Source organism: Pipistrellus kuhlii, unplaced genomic scaffold (genome assembly GCF_014108245.1).
Source record: "Pipistrellus kuhlii isolate mPipKuh1 unplaced genomic scaffold, mPipKuh1.p scaffold_m20_p_9, whole genome shotgun sequence".
In the NCBI taxonomy this organism is placed as follows: domain Eukaryota; kingdom Metazoa; phylum Chordata; class Mammalia; order Chiroptera; family Vespertilionidae; genus Pipistrellus; species Pipistrellus kuhlii.
In genome coordinates this window covers 16479892-16502161 of record NW_023425595.1, presented here as the reverse complement: position 1 = coordinate 16502161, position 22270 = coordinate 16479892, and the positions used below count along the sequence as shown (strand labels likewise).

The 22270-nt window shown below is 40.8% G+C and overlaps 1 protein-coding gene across 3 annotated transcripts in view; it reads right to left on the bottom strand.

Moving 5' to 3' along the window:
- LGR4 (leucine rich repeat containing G protein-coupled receptor 4) overlaps window positions 1–22270 on the bottom strand; it is a 100261-nt gene that overhangs the window by 14479 nt on the left and 63512 nt on the right. For 2 of the 3 annotated variants that reach the window (XM_036428502.2, XM_045577933.1), the window contains exons 3-9: window positions 14125–14196; window positions 12811–12882; window positions 6047–6262; window positions 4063–4134; window positions 2334–2402; window positions 356–427; window positions 86–157 (exon numbers count right to left, since the gene is read on the bottom strand). In XM_036428502.2, coding sequence (XP_036284395.1) covers window positions 86–157; window positions 356–427; window positions 2334–2402; window positions 4063–4134; window positions 6047–6262; window positions 12811–12882; window positions 14125–14196 — 645 coding nt within the window. The remainder of the gene's footprint in view (window positions 1–85; window positions 158–355; window positions 428–2333; window positions 2403–4062; window positions 4135–6046; window positions 6263–12810; window positions 12883–14124; window positions 14197–22270) is intronic. The other variant, XM_045577932.1, reaches the window with a different exon arrangement.

Below are 22270 nucleotides of genomic sequence, written 5' to 3'. Positions count from 1 at the left end.
TGGAGCTATGGTTATAAAGTCTAGTTTTCCATTAAGGCAACTGTATAAGCATTCAGGTGTGTTTTAGAATTTATAGAATACTTACAAGGAATGCAGATCAGATAAATTGTGAAATGCCGAGTTCCCCACAAAAGATAGAGGATTATCATACAAATGTCTGTAAAAACAGCAAAAAAGAAAAAAAAAATCAAAGTTTTCATATGTTCACAAGCACTCCCAAACTAAATCTATGTTCATAAAGCTTGTGTATCTCAAAGCCTGATTTTTCATTCTTAAGTCTGATGGTTTTTGCCATCATATAGAGATAGCTGTACATGATTATATAGTATTAGAAGAAATTTTCAAAACTACTTACATAGTTCTTAAGAGTGGATTACCATCAAATGCTCCGTCAGGGATAACAGATATAGAATTACTATGAAATAACCTAAAAAGATAGAGGAGAAAATATTTTAAAATGCATATGCCCTTGTGAAATAAAGTTAAAACCCAAGTATCTACTCCTGTATTATATAGCATATAACTGATAACTACTACATGAAAACTTCAGAATTGTGGGAAAACTGAATTTTTAAGTCTCATATTTTCCCCGATAGTTCTTTTTAAATCCCTGCTTATACTACCATCAATCAGAGACTTCATCTATACTTAGCTGTACCTTCATCATCAAAGAACTTTACACTACAGGAATCATAACATTTCTGACCCCCACATCTCTCACTATATCCTGCATTTAGTCTTTAAGCAATTCATCATACAGCTTTAGCTACTGGCTCAAGACATACAGTCTCTGTTATGCTATATACATTCCTATCATTGCCCTTGACAAATCCAACTTCTAAAATGCTCCTCTGTCCCTTTCATTTATTTAAATACTAGTGTCCCGGTGCACAGATTCATGCACAATGAAGGGAAATTAATTAGGAGAAATATTTTAATATCACTATTTGCCCTTTCTCTATAATAGAAATGTCAACCAAATTCATGATCAAATTCACACCCCATGAGATTGGTGCCAGTGAGAGCTTTATATGTATTGAGCATGCCTGAGTTGAGTCAACTTAGCCTTTTATAAATATAGAATAAACTTGTTCAATTAGACCTGCTTTCTGATTTAGCTTTTTCCAGCCCAGTGAAACACCCCAACTTCTCTTTCAGGTAATTGTTCACAACACAGCAGTAAATATCAACACGAAGCAGATTATTATTGAAGATCATGTAGGGAGAACAAAAGGTAGCAGTGTTTGACCATATTTTGCACAGTGAAAAAACATGAAGTCATTTTCAAGTTCCACTATTTCTTTCTTCTTTTCAGTTGGGTCAAGTTTCTAAGCTTTCTAACTCTCCATTTCCCGGCTAATGAAAAGAAAATGGAATTCTATTGAGTCTCCTATCTACTTCCTCCAAGACTTCTTTGAGGATCAAATGAAATGAGGCAGGGAAAACGCTTCACAGACATTTGTTTAAAGTATAAAATGTTTCCACCTGGCTATAAAGCAAGATGAGTTCCTGGGCTAAAGAAACTGTGAAGAGGCTAGTTGTGGCTAGAAAGAGAAAACTGGATGTTGCTATGTGTGATGTCTTTACCTGGTGCCCACAGCAACCATTGATAGGCTAGGCTGGCTCTGGGCTATATTTTGCACCATAGGGTCTTAGCAGCATTGGCTGCAATTTGGTAGGGTGTCGCTCTGGGGTGGTGGCGGGCCTGTGTTCCACTTGGGGGAAGCCGAGTATTGGTTTGTTGGCGCCAGGTCCGTGGTGACATTTTTTTTTTTTTTTTTTTTTTAACATGGCCAGTGCACATCATGGCAGCTTCTGCATTAAGTGTCTGCCGCCTGGTAGTCAGTGTGCATCATAATTACTGGTTGGACAGATGGCCTTTTAATATATAGATTTCCATTCTTTCAAACCCAGTTCAATTTCTCTTCTTTAGTGATGCCTTTTCCAATGACCTCAAGTCTCAATGAAGTATTTTTCTAGAAAGATTTCTTTATCCGATCCACGCAGCAATTATTGCTACCTAGAAACTGCTATCTGTCTGCCTTGTGTAGTAGCTTCCCCAATGACACTAAGACAACAAGCTCCTACAAGGTAGAGACCCTACATTTCAGCTTTTCTTTCCCTAAAATCTAGTTCTGTCGGGTAATCTATATTCAGAACTAACTATCCAGGCCAGCTGACATATTCCAATCTGTATGATCATGCATGTTTATGTGCATGTGTTTTACAGTGTATGTAATGGAGCAAATGTGTCCTAAAAATTTCATTGTTGGAAAATTACATGGTAATGTTCTGAGGATATTAAGGCAAAAAGACAGCAAAGCAATACTCACAGTTCTTTTAGGCTAGGAAGGGCTTTAATAGCCTGGGGAAATTCCCCCAAGTTGTTATAATTCAAGTCCCTAGGGGAGGAAATGGGGAAAATATGTAAGAATATTGAAGAGTGGTCATAATTTAAAAGGCATTTTGGTACAAATGTATTTTTAAAAAATATCACTTCCTCTAGATCATAATCTTTCTTTACCAACCATATTGTCATTCAAACCCCGGTAGAAGTTTAATTGAATTTACACCTTTTCTTAGAGTACTGAATAGAAAAAAGAATCATAATTCTTCTAGGATATTTTTAAGTCAATTTTAAAAATTCAAAGAATTCTTAGACTCACACATCTCTGGGTACATTCAACAAACAAACATCTGAATGTCATTTCTCAGGAAAGCACCAAAAAAGAGAATTTATTAAATTATCCATTTCTAAGCAACAAGAGCCTGCAACTGAGATTTCCATTTGGGGGTTAGAGTGGCTTCCAGAAATTCTGGCCTGAGGCAGCTGACCTCAGCCCTACCATCAGCAAGATGGCCCATGATAAGTAAGAAGAAGGAGAAGAACCAGGATGAGTTCACATAACTATTGTCCTCTAGTAAGTTACAAATTGTTGAAAATGTCACATTCATTGGGAGAAAGAAATGTCACAGGGATCTGTACTAAACAGAGCTCATTCTGAGAATGTTTACATTTCAATTCTTTTCACCTCAGAGCATGGCGGCATATGATTAGCATGTAAATTTCAGAATGAGAGTAAAACAAAATCAAATAGAGACCCACTTTATTTTCTATTTCTACACAGAAAGAAAAGTAACAAATAAAAATTTAACCAGGAAGAAGAGATTCAATTCTAATAACTGGGATAGCATGCATGGAGCAGTGTACATTCATTCTCCCGTTACACTGGTGTTTACAGAGAAAAAGAGAACTGAGTTTGGAACTATCAAGAACTTCAACTTTCAAATAACCATTGATGCTCACCATCCTTTAGTTGTTCATACAGGAAAGTGGGTTAACAGAGCCCCAACTCAGTGAAATAAAATATTACAAAACCCTAACCATTCCAATCAGAGGTTACTGACCAATCTAATTGGGCCGTACTCTGAATCATTTAGTGCACCACAATGGCAAATATTATCACTCTCCAAATGAAGGCAACTAATGTGAAGTAAAATAACAAAAATCAAGATCCTACTCTCGATTACACACAGCTGCACAGTGTTGTAATATATACTTGAAACAGCCAGAACTCGCAAAAACTTTAAGTAGCAGAAACAACAACAAATGTACCCCAAGAAAACTGGGAAACTTTGTCACACTTAGCCTATGAAATCTGAGATAATATTCAATCCCAATGTTAACCATTAACCAGCCAGGCAACTGTGTTCAAGGAAAAAAACAAACAAAAAACTTCTCCCAGAATTAATTTGATAAGGCTCAAAATTCTATAATTACCTACCATACATTTTAACAACACCAGTTTGACAGATTGAGCTTCTTTTAACATGTACTTTTGCAAGAAATATCAAGTTCAAACTTTTGTGCCATTTTTAACTATAAACTTAGATTAGCATTCATAACTGTTTTATTGGATGACAAGAATTTAGCCAACTATTAACTTAATTATGAATGAACGCAAGACCTTTAATTTTTTCCTTTTTTTTTTTTTTGCAATGAATTGCAAAATTGTACCTTTGACATCATAATGTGATCATCCAAAATATGATGAAACTTACAAGGTCTCCAGGTTTTCTAGTCCATCAAAACAGTGTCGACCCAGGCTTTTAATTTTATTGTTATGAAGGTGCCTTTGGAAAAAAACAAACAAAAAAACAAACAAACACATCAAAATGACTTTACTATCACCCAATAGCAACTATTACAATGATTTCTGTGTCTAAATGTTTGGCTTAAAGAAATGGCCCTAGACCAGCCCTCGCCAACCAGTGCTTCGTAGACCACTGGTGGTCCATGAGCTCCAAAACGCTGGTGACCACTGCCCTGGATGGAGCCCAAGGACTCCAGGTTCAATTCCTGTCAAGGACATTGGAGTCAATCAATGGATGTGTGTCTCTCACAATATGTTTCTCTCCTCCTCCTTTCTTTTTTTAATTTTTTTATTAATATATTTTATTGATTTTTTTTACAGAGGAAGGGACATTGACTTTTTTTATAGAGGGTTAGAAATATCGATGAGAGAGAAACATCGATCAACTGCCTCCTGTGCACCCCACTCTGGGGATGTGCCCACAATCAAGGTACATGCCCTTGACCGGAATCGAACCTGGGACCTTTCAGTCCACAGGCTGATGCTCTATTCACTGAGCCAAACCGGTTTAGGCTCTCCTCCTCCTTTCTACTCTCTTTAAAACTCAGTAGAAAAAAAAAAAAAATCCTTGGATGAGGTTATAAGAAAAGAAAGAAATGGTATAGCTACAAACTGTCACTGTTAGAGGGGAAGGGAGTTGTAGGGCTGGGCCAAAATGATAAAGGGATTAAGAAGGAAAAAAAAAAGCCATAGACAATAGTATGGTGATTACCAGAGGGAAAGGGGGAGGGGAGGTAGAAGAGGGTCAAAGGGGTTAAATAGTGACGTAAGGACTTTGAGCAGTGAGCACACAATACAATGTATAAATGATTTACTATAGTAGTGTACACCTGAAGTTTAGTAACTAAGGTCACTCTAATAAATGCAATTACTAATTTAAAAAAAATGGTATAGCTAAACATTTCAACACTCGGCCAATGGAAAACAAATAGCACTGGGTAGTTATCTCAATATACACTCCAGATTCAGATTCACTGGACAGTATACCAATAAAAAGGAAAATGTCTCTAGTGGGAAAAGGGTGCACACATTACATATCCCTTGATATGCACCCTTATCAAAAGAAAAGTTTTGATGAGCTTTTAATTATATGAAGTGAAACTTGGATAAGCTCTCCTTTCGGGAAGTGTGGGAGAAATGAAGGAAGCAAGTGAGCTTACATCAAGAATCAGCACCAGGTTTTACAAAGAAATGCCATTTTATTATACCCAAGTTTTCAAAGATTAGAAACACAACAATCATATACTGTTTGAATAGACGAGTTGGTAAAAATATAAAATATCGCCCTAACTGGTTCAGTATTGGCCCTTGGACTAAAGGATTATGAGTTTGATTCTGGTCAAGGGCACGTACCCTGGTTGCAGGCTCGATCCCCAGCCAGGGTCAGGTGTGTGCAGGAGGCAACCAACGGATGTGTCTTTCTCACATTGATGTTTCTCTCTCTGTCTCTCCCATCCCTTTCACTCAAAAAATCAAATCAAATCAAATCAATAGAAAAAAATGTCTTCTGATGAGAATAATAAACAAAAAAACAAATCAACGAAACTCTTGTATGAGAACCTCAAAACAATCCTGCTTGTTTTAACATTGAATACACTGCTGACAGACAAGTAAAAGCTGTACAAGTGTTAGTTGATGACCCAATTTCTTCTCATGGTTACAAATGGTCACATGTTTTAGAGAAATTCAGTAGTTATTACCAGACACGAATTTTTAAAAATTATCCTATTCTGTATTTTTAAAAGCCATCACTTTAATTTTGTATAAAGGGCAGCTCCCCCAAACCCTCACCCTTCAGGAGCATCATCAGTAAGATGCTTTCATACTAAGAAACCTGTTTTGTGCTCCCACATTAACATCACTATCTGGTATTAAATGGGGTGGATACTTACAGGACCACCAGGCTGGACAGGTTGGTGAACGCAAAGTCGGGGATGCTGGAGATTTTGTTGAGAGCCAAGGTGAGCGCCTGCAGGGTGGGCAGGTTGCTGAGGGGGTGCACGGGCACCTCCGTCAGACTGTTGTCATCCAGCCACAGGTGGCGGAGCTGAGCGAGCCCCTCGAAGCTGTTCTCGGGGACTGAGGTGATGTGGTTGGCATCCAGACGCCTGGCAGAAAGAAACATCCACATTCAGTAACGAGTCCTCCTGGTACGAGGCAGTCCGAGCAACACAGCTCCGAATTTCCAAACAAAAAGGCGTTATAAAATGACCGGGCTGGGACCTCTGATTTCTTCCATCCCGCTAGAAGTCCTCATCAAGTCTCACGACTTTTCCAAGATCAGTGTATGGAAATCAGTTCTCTCCCTTCCTTCAAACAAAGAAATGTGAATCTTTAAGGCTAAAAGACCAGAAATATATTTTTTTAAACCCTCACAGGGCTTAAGTCAGAATTTTATGTCTCAAAATACAAAAAAATACAGAAAAACGACAAGAAACTAAGATAAGCTTTACTTAGAATTAACATCATAACTAATATTTAATATTAAATTTTTTGTTGTTAACTCTCACCTAAGGAGACCATATATATATATATATATATATATATATATATATATATATATATATATATATATTTATATTTTTAAGGAGAGTGGAAGAGAGAGGGAAAGACAGAGAGCAACATTTATGTGAGAGAAACACATCAATTGGTTGCTTCCTGTACAAGCCTTGACCAGGGCCTGGGCCAGGAAGGAGCCTGCAACAAAGGTACACAGAGTACCCTTGGTAAGAATCATACCCGGGACCCTTTGGTCCACAGGCCCCTGCTCTATCCACTGAACCAAACTGGCTAGGGCTAATATTAAATTTAATTGTTTTTTTAAAAAATATATTTTATTGATTTTGTACAGAGAGGAAGGGAGAGAGATAGAGAGTTAGAAACATCGATGAGAGAGAGTCATCGATCAGCTGCCTCTTGCACACCCCCTACTGGGGATGTGCCCACAACCAAGGTACATGCCCTTGACCGGAATCGAACCCGGGACCTTTCAGTCCCCAAGCCGACACTCTATCCATTGAGCCAAACCAGTTTTCGGCTAAATTTAATTGTTATTTTATCAGTTTGTATCAAGGGGGTTGGGGAAATAGAAAAATATTTCAGAAAAATTTTTATAGGAACAAATAATTTTAATAGATTCTTAATCCTTAATATCACCAGACAAGTTAAAAATATGGGTGCCATGCACTATTTAAGAAAAGGACCAACTGTTCATAGAAAAAGTGAAACAGCTGCTCTGATCAATGTTACTGTGACTTTAAAGCTTCTTTAATTTTTCCATTATTTTTTTTTTTTTAATTAAGGACATCTTACTAGTAGGATTTACTCATACTTACAATTAAGTCCCCATCTGAAAATCTGGGAAACTAAGTCCCAAATGCTACTGTGGGCACAACCAAGTGTAATTGTTGGAATAATGGCTTTTCAACACGAAGATGACCTGCTATTAATATGATAAGGGACAGTATGAGCCCAGCAAATCACAACTTTCTTCACGAATCCCTTGTTGCTGTATCACCACTACTTAGCACGGACCTCTGGTGAAAATTAGGGAACCACCACCACAACAACAAAAAACTGGTGTAAAATCAAAATGACAGCAAATTTGAAAAGAAATCAAGTGTGACAGCTCTCTAGCTCAGGAAACTGACTTTTAGAGAGGCTTTTCTGCCTCCTGTTTCCTATGCTTCTCCAGCTTCAGATCCCGCAGTAACTGTCCCCTTCCCCTCCAGGCGAGGACTGAGGCTGCTCCCAACCTAGCCCCCTGGCCAGTGGCAGCTAGGTTGGCGGAGGTTAAGGGGGTTAAAGACTCTGGGTCCTGGTGAGGATCAGATGGAAGCTTTCTTTTTGATAAAGCCAAGATAACAGAAGGGACACTGACAACGGGAGAGCTCGGGAAACTGAGCAGCTGCCTTAAGAATCCACTTAGACTCAAACATTTTTAGGCCTGTTCATTCCTTGGGCTTTCTAGAACCTACCCCTGAGAAGAGGCAGGCATCCTTTAATGTAACAGACTGGCAAAGTCCTGGCTAAGGAGCTGCTTAGGAGATTTGCCTTCATGATACAAGAGTGTGTTCAACCTCTCTCTCTCTCTCTCTCTCTCTCTCTCTCTCTCTCTCTCTCTCTTTCTCTCTCTCTCTCTCTCACACACACACACACACACACACACACACACACACACACATTTCACAACCTTAAGGAACTTCCACTGGGGGAGAGACCCTGATCATATATATAATCATACAGTTAATCATATAATGTAACTGAATAGTGCAATTAAATTCTACTTGTAGCGAATTTAATTATCTACAGTCCACCCAACACATTTCAATGAAGTATCTCGTTAGGCACCGAAGACCCAATGGGGAAGCCTGTCCCCAGGAGACTGGCATTCAGGTAGGGATGATCACAGAGTGATAAATTTAATAGATGGTCATGGAGTGCTTAAGAAGTGCTGTGAAGTGAATAAACATGCCACTGAAATAAAGGTTAACAGAGGTTCAGAAGGAAGGGTTCAGAGAAAGAGCAAGAGGGTGTAGTGTTAGACGCAAAGGAGATAGGAAGGGCAGACCTAGTAGCAGAAAGGAGTTGGGTGTGGTCCCAGCATCTTCCAGGTCAGAGCGATAAGCATGTGAGAGGAAGGGAGTGAGGGGTCCACAGAGATGCAGACAGGGATAAGACCAGATTATGTGGACCCCTGTGGGCCAGGTAAGGGGTTTGGATTGTATTTTAAGTACAGATTGAAGTGCCTCCCTAGTTTCTCAGTGTTAGAGCAGTTTAAAAGGTAAAATTGCTTATGTTATCATATTGATAACATGTATTCATAGTCAACAAAACAAAGTTTGCCCTGCATACACAGAGAAATCGTCATTTAAATGTTCCCTTGAGATGCGGTAAATACCGTAATAAACAATGTTGTCAGCACCTTTTTAACTTAAGCCCAGTGTTATGTACACCATATATGCTCCTGCAGAATTCTGTGCCCTATACCACCAAAGAAATGGGATAGCCTTTACTTAAAGCAAGATAGCCAGGTGAGTTTTGAGCTAAAAGAGATACATTACTATATTCTAGGCAAAATAATAATACAACATTAAATACACAGACACAATTTCCTCTGTGCCAACAATTCCCCCAAATTGTAAAAGTCACACATACATAGAGAGCAAAGGAAAGAACTCAGGAAAATGAAATCCAGAAGTTAAGTGAGAAAAAGGATTTGTGGTGACACAAATGATTAATCCTTACACCTCAATTCACAAGTGGGTGTGCCTCCATAAATACCAAGAACTGCACTTACACTGAGATTAATGTTTCACTGATAATTCATTTTAGAGCTGTGGCTTTGTACCAATGACCTACATTATTAATATTTATCCCTATTAATGGACAAAGAAAATGTTATAATTGATCCATTCAGTAGATGCAATAAATGGCATCAGATATCCCCCAGAGTGGGAGAGGACGTGGATCAGCTAAAGTATTCTACCATTTAAGCTCCATACAATTATTATTGTATTTAAGTGTACTTTGTTAAAAGGCTAACAGGGTGTTAACTGAATTCCCTTACTATTCATTTTAAAATATGTGTCTATTCTCTGTTTGAAAAACATTTTTACATCTCATATACTGTTTTTCCTGTTGCCTTAAATGAAATTTACGATACCAAATAATTATGTGATGAATGTCTGCGATGTCAGTAAACACTTAGTCTATATATAGTTTGTGACCAGGTTCTAGTTCAAAATACAATAGTTCAGAAATTCTGCTATTGTGGAAAACCTAGAAAACGTAGCCCTTGAAATCCTTTCATATCCAATGTTAAGTGTGTTCTAACATTAAGAAAAAAAATCTAGTGGGGCAAATTCTGAGATGTCTTCTTCATCTGCTCAGGCAATGCTCAAGGCTTTGTGGAAGGCTATTCACGCTCCCTGTTTATTAATAGCAACAATTCGCTTTCAGATGTGAAGGTCATCATCACCTACTTGCATCAAACCACTTCTGTTCCGTTTCCACCCCTCCTGAACTTTGCTCCTTGTAAAGCACTCCTTCAAAACCACAAGCAACGCCTTCGTGTAATTCTGGTCTGAAGATCAGATTTTCAAACGGACTCAAGTGCTTGATAAGACTGTGTTACACCAGAATTTCAATGGTAGCTGACTTGACCACTACGCCCACTATGCTAACAAACCCAAGATCTTTTCCTTCTCAAACACAACAGGCCTGACCCATAGCTCCGCAGGTTTCTGATACACGTAAAAACATTCTGATGCCTTTTTAAAAACGTTCTGTTTGGACTCCTCTCCTCACTCCCACTCTTCATCCCAATGTTGGACATTAAGTGGTTGATACCCCATATACCCCCTTCTTTATGACATTAGATACTCTTCTCTTTATCTAAGATGTTAGATGCATTGTAAAGTTTAACTGTTATAGCACAGGATATGCTTTATTAATGCATATTTTTATTTTCACATTCACTTTCCATCAACTATTAAGATAATCTAAAATCAAAAGTTAATCTACAATTTATCATTTCCAGGGATGTGTTTTGGGTGCAGTTAAATGGTTTTATATTAGCAAGTGGATGGGATAAGCCGATGGATTACTTTCACCTAAATCTTCTACAATTCACATGCATTTCCTACAAAAGCTTCATTTATAGTTATTTTAAAGGGCAATCAATAAAAAAAAAATATTAAGGAACAGAATAGTGTATACATGTATGGTGGGACTAAAACCTAATTTTATAACTTTTAACACATAAATGTGATAACTATTACAATTTTTTATTCTGAGTAAATCTGAAAACCTCTATGTACACGAGATTACCTGGGAAAATTTTTTGATAAATAGCTTCCTGGATCCTTAAAAGAGAAAATATCATTACTTCTTGGATATGGCCTAGAGATATGTATTTTAGGGATATTCCCCCCCTGGTGATACTGTTACAGATGGTCTAAGAGCCAGACTTTGAGAAACTATGCCCTAGTCCCATTGTATTTATTTGGACGTGAACTAAAACTGTAACTTTTTTTAAAAAAAATATTTTATTGATTTTTTTTACAGAGAGGAAGGGAGAGAGCTAGAAACGTCGATGAGAGAGAAACATTGACCAGCTGCCTCCACACCCCCCACCGGGGATGTGCCCACAACCAATGTACATGCCCCTGACCGGAATCGAACCTGGGACCTTTCAGTCCGCAGACCGAAGCTCTACCACTGAGCCAAACCGGCTTCGGCTAAAACTGTAACTTTGTATTCATGATCCTAGTAGAATAACAAACTAAGTTCTTAGCTTTGAAGACATTTTTTTTCATTACTTTCAAAGATGTTCCCTTCACCTAGTTATGCAAATTGGGTAAACTAGTAATGAAAGGGGGGGGGGGGAACCTAATAAAATACATCATCATTGTTTAAATTACGAGATTCCACAGTGTTTATTGAGCAGTTACTACCTGTCAGATATTGTCCTGAGTCCTTTTCATACATTCCAGGACCCGGTAAGTAATGAGCAAACTACTGTATGGAGAATTTTAAACAACTTGGCCAACATCACACAGCCAGTAAAATAGCAAAGTGGGAATTCAAAACCAAATAGAGTTCTAATAAATCCATACTTGCCTGGATTTCTTTTTGAAAGCGATGCAAACATTCTGACATAAATATGCAAAGGGCTTTTCTTAATCTTGGCAAGAGTCACATTACAATAAACACATGCTCCAGTTGAGTGCTTCTCACCTCTTTCCTCTAAAGTGCCCCAAAGACAGGAACTTGGTTTTCTACCCCAGGGATAAAGAGACCTGTGGTGTAGCCTTGACACTACTGCACAGCACGCACTCTAGTCATTAACAAATATCTGGTTATTCAGTATGTAAACAGTTATTTCTTCAAAACCTTCTGTGGATTTGCAGGGTCCCTGTGATACCAAGCTGCTCACCTGATCCGCCCACCAGAGGCAGAATGGGAGTCTGGATACTCAAACCACAACAGCAATCCCCATTCTCCAGGTTCATGTACATACACACATGCATGTATATGAGAAAGGATAAAACAAACAACAACAACAAAAAAAAACCACAAAGGGCTATTTGAAAAACCTTTGGAAAGTAGTAGCTGAGCACGGTTAAAAACCAAGAGTTGAAATCTTGAACACTCCACATAAAACCAGTCTTTCCTCAAAAGGACAAACGGCCTTGGGAAGAAGGCAGCACAGGCCATTACGTGGCCACTCCCAGTGTGTGTTCAATGTCCACAGATAAGGAACTCGTGTCAGTTTGTCCTGACTGTCATTACCACCTGAAGCTGGGACCTCTTTATGGCTGTTCCTCGACCTTCATGGCCCAAGACCCTGGCGCTGCTGTACACACACGATTCTGGTTCCATGGGGGTGATGTCCACAGACCAGTGAGGGAATGACACCCTGCAGTGAATATCTGGAGCTCCCTCCCACCCTTGAGAAAAGAGAAGAGGCAGACTGAACCACCTCCTTCTCCCTCGCCAAAGGACATTTCCATAACAGCAACTGGCCACCCCCCGTTTCTATCCCAGAGGAGTAGAGAAATCTCCCTCTCCCGCTGGAATTCCAGGTCTTTACACATGTTGCAGCCAGATGATCATATGATTCAAAAATGCAGAAAACCAAGAAGGTACTTACAAAGACTGCAAAGCACTCAGTCCTCGGATGGCTTCACTGGGCACTGTTTTCAACTGATTGTTTTGGAGGGTTCTGGAAGGAAATTTTTGGTTAGTGAATAACCATTTTTTTTCTCAGAAGAATTCAGAGTCATTTCTTTAAAAAAAAAAAAAAATTATTGCCAATGACAGGAAAGGGAAGAGATCAAGGTGGAAAGCACCCAAGACAAGAGAATTGAAAAAAAAAAAAAAAAGGCAAGAAACATCTGTTGTAAAGCCAGAAATGAAACCCAAGTCATCTTCTGACATGCACGTGCCTGGCAATCGACATTTCCAGGGACTGCTTCCCTCTCAGGAATTAAGGCACCTCATTAACCTTCATCAATCACCCCAGCTAAAATTCACTGGGAAATATAACAAGCTAACTGGGAGGAATTACATCACCCACTGGAATCCCTACGCCTTTTCAAACTGGAATAAAGCAGAGCCCAGAATCGCAGACACAAGGTAAAGCCACTTGTGTCAAGGGGATAGGAGCCCCTGAGACTCGGGGCAGCAGCAGTGTGCTCAGGGATTGCGGGCCAGGGCAGAACAGGAGCTTTAATCATTGAGAACGAGGGCCTGGAGCTTGAAGGCCCAAAATGAAGTCCTTCTAGTTTTGGCCTAAAGCCATTCCTAGTCACATTAATCAAATAACTGCCTGATGTGAGTCAGAACCACAGAATGGGATGGTAAAGGGCCCCTCTAGCTCACTGGACCAGAAAGGTCTGCTGACTTGCTCATGGTCACCCAGCAAGTAGTGGTAGGAGTGAGTGGGCTGGCAGTCAGTCCCCCTGTTCCTCAACCTGCCATACTCCAAATCCTGGCCTCTGCTGGGAATTGATGTCCTGGTCCCTCCCAGGCTACGAAAGTCACAAGACCCTCGGTTCTCTTTAGCTCTGAAATGACTGCAATATTTGGAACTCTCGTAAGTCCTTTTCCCATGAGGAAAGGGACTAATTCAATGTTCTTATAGCTGTAAAATATGTGGAAACAAAATCCAACCAGCGGAGCTTAAATATGATTTTGATTCAGTGTATTAGCCACATAAAAAGTCTCATATTTGACTCTAATGCACTAGAGGTCAGAAGACCTCTTATTCAGATTTTAACTTTTGTTATCTAGACCTAGGTTTGCCTAAATCAACCTCTAGTCTCCCACACCAGCCCACTGGCCACTCCTTAAACCTTTTAATCCTGAGCTAAAAGAAACTGTGCTTAACCTCGCTCCAAGCATGTTGACTATGCAGAAAGAAAATACACAGCCAGCTGTGAAACTCTAAAACTGCATTACTTACAGAACTTTGAGCTCTTTCAACCCAGACAAGGCCTTTGGGTGGATAAAAGAAAGGTCGTTGCCAGCCAATCGTCTAGAAAAAAGAAAAGTAGCAAGAGGGGGGGGAAATTGTAATTCAGTCTCTTAAAATTCAGAACTCACAATAACCTAATCTGTGATTAAAGCTCTACGTTAAACATTTCTCAAGCCTATCTGACATTAAACATGGACTTAAACCTTTGCTGAAGCGATCCCAAGGTTCTTCCAATGAGATAAATGTGTCTGGATTTTATTTATTTATTTATTTATTTTTTTAACTCTCCAGACAATCATTTAAGCAGGCACATTTTTATTCTGGTGAGGTCAAGCAAGCCAAAACACATTAAACCAAATTAAGTTTGCTATTCATGGTCACTCTCCACAGCTTGCTCGCGGTGTTTTCCGAGTGCCTTGTACACGCAGACTACTGGCCCGTAGGCAGGAGTGTTTATTCGGATCTGAGCAAACCAGTCTGTCAAGGAGGAATGCCTTCAGGAGGCAAGTCGGCCTGTTATCTCCACAACCCAGGGCAGCAGAGTCCATGCAAAAGAGAGGCAAACAGTCAAATTCACTGTAAGCATAACTTTCCATAAAAAGGCTGATACATTTTTTGAAGGAAAAAAAAAAAAATAAGGGTTGTTCTAGAGACTTCTGAAGTGACAAATTTAAGTGGGAGTAAGCGTGGAATAAAAACAGAATTTGCAAAGTGGGTCATTTTGTAAAAAAAATAAAAATAAAAATCTCAGCACACCATTCATACTGAGCTGCTTTCCCATTTCCCCAGGCACACAGAAACTGGGAGAAAAGGACTTTAAGGAGAAGAAGCAGGAAATGGGACCGCAACTCATATAAGTAATTTATGAACAGGTGAACTTGAAGGAGCGTTCCAGGTTTTGGCTTGAATGAAGGTTGCATGCCCTGAGAATTAAACACAGCACTCTCCCAGTTTCCTGGTTCCGTCAGAGGCATTCTCCCAGGCCACGAGATTTTGTGTCTATAATTTAAAAAAAAAAAAAAAAAAAAAAAAGAAGAGAAAAAGAAAAAGAAAAAAAGAGAGCTCTCTCCCCCCAACACCCTCTTCTTAGACATCAGGTGATCAGGTGTGCCCCATGCTTCTAATCTGTTCCTCTTAACAAACTTTGATTTCAGGAAGCCTCATACATCTGAAGTCACTGAAACCTGAAAACACTACTTTTTATTTTTTTAAATATATTGATTTTTTTTTTTTTTTTTTTTTTTTTTTTTAATGAGAGGAATAGAGAGTTAGACACATCCATGAAAGAGAAACATTGATCAGCTGCCTCTTGCACAATCCCTACTGGGTATGTGCCCTCAACTAACGCACATGCCGTTGACCGGAATTGAACCTGGGACCCTTGAGTCCGCAGGCCAATGCTCTATCCACTGAGCCAAACCGGGTAGGGCAATACTCTACTTTTTAGATGCATTTACTTTTTCTTGAAGCTTTTGTCCCAGTTAAAATGCAAACAGTCTTGGAAAGGCTAACACTTGATCTTTACCTGGTATTAACATAGAGAGAAACATGAAGATGTGTGTGAGTTGGAAGGGAATGTGGGTGGAGGAGTGAAAAGTAAAACAATCACAGGACAAGAGCAAGTGTGTCGTTTATTCAACCGCCAGGATAACAATGCTGGGTTTTCAGGCAACATCACAACTGAATGACAGGGTTTCACACATGGCGGCCAAGTCATGGAAAAAACCCTTCCATTGAAGGCTGGATAAAGAAGATGTACTGTAGTACATATGTACAATGGAATACTACCCAGCCATACGGACAGATGAAGTAATCCCACTTGTGACATCATGGATGGATCTTGAGAATATCATGCGAAGAGAAATGAGTCAGAGAAAGCTAAGAACCATATGTTTTCACTCATATGTAGGATATAAAAGTGAAACTGAGACACAAACAACAGTATGGTGGTTACCAGAAAATGTGGGAAGTAAAGGGTAAAGAGAGCCAAATATATGGTGATGGAAGACGATTGGACTCTGAGTGGTGAACTCAATTCAATATATAGATCATGTATCATAGAAATGCACACTTAGAACCTATATAATCTTGTTAACCAATGTCACTCCAATAAATTTAATTTTTAAAAAGACAAGATTTAACAATTTGAACACATGCCCCTAAATTATATTTTCCATAAATAGCCCTCTCACTATTTCCTTGGTTTCCAAAAAGGCATCCCAGCACCTAAGCTCTATATTTTGAGGCTTCCACAACCCAGGCTCATGACCTTTTACCTCTTAAAGGTCACCCTACGTAAAATGAGAGGTTGCAGATGATGACCTCTTCAGTGCTTCCATTTTAAAATGTTTCTCCTCAGCAAATCCTCTTGCTTCTAGACCAGCTATTTTCACCACTGTGTCTTTAAATGCTTCACCTCTCAACCTCATCTTCACCCCCTACATAGCCATCTTCAGTGTTACTTCCCATGAAAACTTCTGTTCCAATGGCCATGCCTGATGTATGAATTCTTAGAACTCAACTGAAGCTGGTCACAGGCTACCTTCTATGGTTATTCCTTGCACAGTAAGCTTGTAGGCCAAATACAAACACTTCCAAGAACAGGCACGGGGAAATGCCAACTCAATATTTAGAATCTGCTTTCTCGGAATTTCTTCCTCGAAAATGCTTGCCATTCCAATACCACAGTCTACACCTCCTGCAGGCTTGATGCATGCCCTCTCAAAGGGCTTTCTCCTCCCACCTCCCCAACATACCCCCTCCGGCTCACTCACTAAGTTCAATTGGTAATGCAGTGTTTAATAAGGACCATTAGGGGCAGTAGCCTGCCCCCCCAGCAATGCAAGTAGTCCCGTGTCTATGAGGGCTCCTCCAAGTTCTTTGAAAGACCAGCCTTCGCTGTCAAGTCTACCAAAAAGCAAACATTAGAAACAGATTGAGGCTGATACAAGATTCTTATCCTTTTGTCTCTGATATTCGCTTTCCATGTCCCCATATCTATGAACTTTCCTTGAGGACTTCAGTCTATTTGACTGGTAGCTCATGGAAAAGCGTATTTTATAATTTAACCAAGTGGCAAAATGCAGAGAACCTGACTCCCTTTACTTGTCATCAGAAGAGAGGGTTGAAGCGCAGGAGCCAAAACATTTGCTTTCTTTCCCCAAATCTCTGCCCCTTTATGAGCCACGGGAAAACTAAAGCAAGCTAATGTCAAAAGCACCCTCTCTTCCTCCACTATTTCTCATCAATGGAAATGACCAAAGGAGCTCTCTGCCTGTGGCTTATCCCAAAATGCAAACCCAGTATGTGGAGAAATCAACACTGCCCGGATGTGGTGGACGGTGCTAATGCTGAGATGGGGGCACACCACCTCACACTCCCTCCCATTACTCCTATCTTCTGGAATGCCTCTGCCCACATTTTACTGAGCGGCTGTTAATGAATAATAAACACAGTAGCCTGGTGGGGGCTCTGCAGCTTCAGCAGCTGCACCCTCCCAAGCCTCTTGGCTTCTTTTATGGGCCAGTCATTCTTAGAGCAGACCCTAGGGATGCTTCTTGTTCAAAATCTCAGACCCAGAAAGAGCAATGTGAGTAAATAACAGGACAGGGGACAACGTGCCCTCAATCTCTGGAAGGAAACACCTGCTGGGGAATGAGCCCACAGTAGTGACAGGCACTGTGATAGTGGTTTACAGACATTCCTTTTCATTTTAATCATCGCATGACAATAGCCACGCTTCTCCCGAAGAGGCTAGTAAACTTGGCATAAGTCACAGGGCTGGTAAGCAGAGGAGCCAGCATTCCTAGCTGGCTCCAGTGCTTATCTACTTTCTCTGCACTCCTGTGATGCCTCTGGTGGGTCACCAGGAGATGAGGAAACAATTCTCAGAGAACACAGTGGACTTGGGCAGTAGCCTTGTTTGAGTTGCAACGGGTCTCACTCAGCAGACCAGAGCTCCCATGCAGAGACAATGGCATTAGGAGGTCAGAACTGCAATTTTTTAGAGGAGTTTCCAACAGACTAACAGCACCATCCTTCCCAGAGCCAAAGATGACCCGTGGGAAGGGGCATGGAAATGGGGGTGGGGGATGGAACCCCGAGGTGCCCAAGGAGCAGGGCATGTCCTAAACTCACTGGGATTCTATTAGGATATAGAACATTCTCCGTTATGCTTTTTCAGCACCTCCCAAGGAAAAACAGGTGGCGGATCTGAGGAAGAATTTGTCACCAGTGGCCCTCTCCTAGCCAAGGCCAGCTACTTCCCACTCTGTGCCTGGGTTGTCTCTACTACACCCAACAGTGTATCCAACTTCTCTCGGCATGAGGGCCTATTGGCTGGTTCCAGAAAATGTTTTTAATTTGGTAAATTATAATATTTCTTCTTTCTCCTTTCTTCCTTTCTTTCTCTTTCTTTCTTTCTTTTTTTAAAATATATTTTGATTTTTTACAGAGAGGAAGGGAGAGAGATAGAGAGATAGAAACGTCGATGAGAGAGAAACATTGACCAGCTGCCTCTTGCACACCCCCTACCGGGGATGCGCCCCCAACCAACGTACATGCCCCTGACCGGAATCGAAACTGGGACCTTTCAGTCCGCAGACCGATGCTCTACCACTGAGCCAAACCGGTTTCAGCTCTTTCTTTCTTTTTTACTTATTCTTCCAATGGCTATGAAGCCCTTAAAAAAAATCATTAGGGTGAGAACAGAAGGTTGAAGGTGGTATACTTCTCTCTGTGCTAAGGGCATATGGTCCCAAGCATCCCTTCTTTCCCCTCTGCCGCCCTCCCGTTGGACGTGGAGCCCTGAACACATGACCATAGAGCCTGGCTGCACAGTGCCCATCCATCCACTCATTACTCTTCCTGCTGACACCTAGGTCGAGGTCAGTGGTTGGCAAACTCATTAGTCAACAGAGCCAAATATCAATCAACAGTACAACGATTGAGATTTCTTGTGAGAGCCAAGTTTTTTAAACTTAAACTTCTTCTAACGCCACTTCTTCAAAATAGACTCGCCCAGGCCGTGCTATTTTGTGGAAGAGCCACACTCAAGGGGCCAAACTACACGCAACAGTTTGCCGACCACGGGTCTAGGCCATCAGTTTTTTCTCCTTGGTATTATTGCCATAAACTTCCACAAGACTCCTGCCTCAAACCACTTAATTATAACACCATAAGATCTAAATCTTAAGGAAACACAACTCTGTGCATTTTCTGTGCCGAATTAGCCAGACCCTCTGCATGATCTTCTTTCCCCAGTGTTCCTTGTGTCTGCAGTTTAGCACTCTATGCTTTTCCACCTCTGACTCTTCCCTCATGACACTCCCTTCACCTGAAATACCCTCGCTCCGGCCTCTGCCCATCGACACCTTATTCATTATCAATATCCAAGTTGGATAATACCATCCATGTGAAACTGTTATGCTTTCACCTTCCTTTGATTCCACAGGTATCTGTAGAGTCAAAGCTCTCTCACTGGATGCATCTTGACTCTAGTTACCATGAACTTATCATATCTCCTTCAATTGTATTGTATGTCCCATAGGAGCAGAGACTAGGTTATATTCACTTTGCACTTGTGCATGAAACCTGACATGTAGTAGGTCCTTGTTATTTGCTGTGATGCTTCAACCAAGTCCCGGTATCAGACTCTGGATTCAAAATGGCAGCCCTGCTACAGAAGGAGCGGGAGAGCTCTCTGATTAGCTTCACATTCCTGCATGCTTTCTCCTCCTGTTTCACTTTGACTACCCTTTGCTCTCCTAAAAGGAAAAAAACTAGCTGGCTAGATTTTAAAGTGCTCTGGCAACAATTTTCTTTCTTAACATATTCTGGGAGGATATTTTCTTAAGGAGGGTGGTGAGAAAGGTGGCCTTTCAACTTGGGAACACCAATCCATTGGTCAACAGTATTATCTCAACACACTCTGGGTCACGCACATGATCACACAGATTTAACACGGGTCTAGCAGGACTTCAAATGGGAGCTCAGGCTACCTCAAGGCAACTCCTGTTTATTCTGCTTGTTGCAACAGTCCCAGGAGCAGAGAGAGCAAAGACAGAGAGGGGAGAGACTGAGAGAGGGTGGAGCGAGCCACAAGACTTCCGCCCTCCCATTGGACTTGGAGCCCTTCCAGGAAACAGGATACAAGTGGCTCAGTGTGCAATGCCTTTATGAATCAGTTTTGTGTGTATTTATTATTCATAAGGTCCATGGATTCCCATTAGGGCTTCCTTTCAGGGGAAGCTAGAGTTTTCAATTATACCCTCTATCCTACATGCATATGCTACGTGATATTTTCCATCCGGCTCCTCCCAGAGGGGGGAACAGGAACAGTGCTGGTGTAAGAGGCACTGGTCAGTGGTGTGCATGAACGAGCAGGCCACGGGCAGAAGGTAATCTGTGTGCTAAATTAGGCTGGGATTTCTCCATTTAAAGAAATGAGAGAGGCAAGTGTGAAATAGAGAGTAAGCCAATTGGTGTCTATTTCTCTGAGAAATGTCTGGATTTAGGTTTCTTCTAGTCTGTTATAGAAATTTCATTGTAGCCATTTGGCTGAAATTCTAGTCGAGCCCAGCAGAGTAAGGACTACAATATATACTGACTAGACATATGGACAGAGCCGGGGGAGGGGCAGATGAGGGTTTGGTAGCTCCCAGCAGCTGTTGTGAGGAGCCTGGGGTGGAGCAGGCGGAGGGAGGCTAGGCAACTGTAGCAGTGAGACTCAAGCAGGCTTTGCATACAAACCATAGAGCTTTCCATGGTGATTTCTCTATCACATTATGGAGAAGTAGGGAGGCAGGCGACCAAACCAGAAAAGAGTGGCCTTCCCTCAATTCATGTGACCATCCTTCATTTTGCAGAAGTGGTTTACCAGATGGCCCTGCATTGTGCTATTATCAAGTACTGACAGGAGTGTGCCTTGAGCACCGCCCACCCCTCCTGAGCTACATTTATCTCACCCTCGGCAATGCCTTTTCTCCTCCCTCACTATTTCTTTCTACACCTATGTTTCCGCACCTTGCAGATCTTAATTTGAAGCCACACATACGAACTATCACGGATTATACCCAAACATGCCTGAGCTGCCTCTCCTGCAATGCCATTCTATTTTCTCAAGTAGGTGGATCAGTACTGAGTCATGCCACATGCAAAATACAATAGACATAAGCACTAGCCCATAGCACTGCCTCAGAGAAGGCATTTCCAGGTCAACAATGAAAAGGGCAAATATTGCTGCAGGAAAGTGTGAGCGACATTCTCTTATTAAATATAATTTGAAATCAACAGGATGCAAAATTTGGACGACGTTTTAAAGTAAAAGCAAAAAAGTCCTTGTTCATAGATTTATATACATGGTAAGGCCCTACTATGTGCTCAGAACTCTGTTACAAGTGAAAAATAAAGACCTCAAGAGGTGTACCTGATTCAGGGATGTTTCTTTTAGGAATGTTTGGTATCAGCACATATTAACAAAAACTAACACTTATGTAGCACTTATTATTTTCATAATCCTACTATATCGGCTCTGAACAATGGGTCAGGCAGGCTTAGTATCACCACATACTCTCTGTTTTGTTTTGTTTTGTAGCAAATGAAAAAAGTGAGCCTTTGTTTTCTCCGTGCCTTGCCCAAGGCCCTACACCATGGCTAAAAAACATAAAGCCTTGAAATAAAACATGGTAAACAAAACAATATAAATTATAGAAACAGAACACTGTTGACTTGTTATTTTCTAAAATGACTTTAAGAGAACCAAAGACGTGGTTATTTTCATAGTGGATCCAGAGGGCTAACAATCAAATAGCGCCCATTATTTTCCCTTCTTCTTCCTATCAGCATTAAATAGACCTCATCTGGTACAGTATATCTGAGAGTTCTCAGGCAGCCAACAACGTTTTACTTACCTTACTTCTTCACATACCAAGAAGAGTTTTACATCTTCACAGACTTTTATGTAAGTACTAGAAGCCTGGTGCACAAAATCCATGCACTGGGGGGAAGGGGAGCTTGTTGTCCTTCTGCCCAGCCTAAATCCTCTCCAATCTGAGACCCCAGTGGATTGGGCCTACACCGGCAGCCAGACATCCCTCTCACAATCTGGGTCTGTTGGCTCCCAACCACTTGCCTG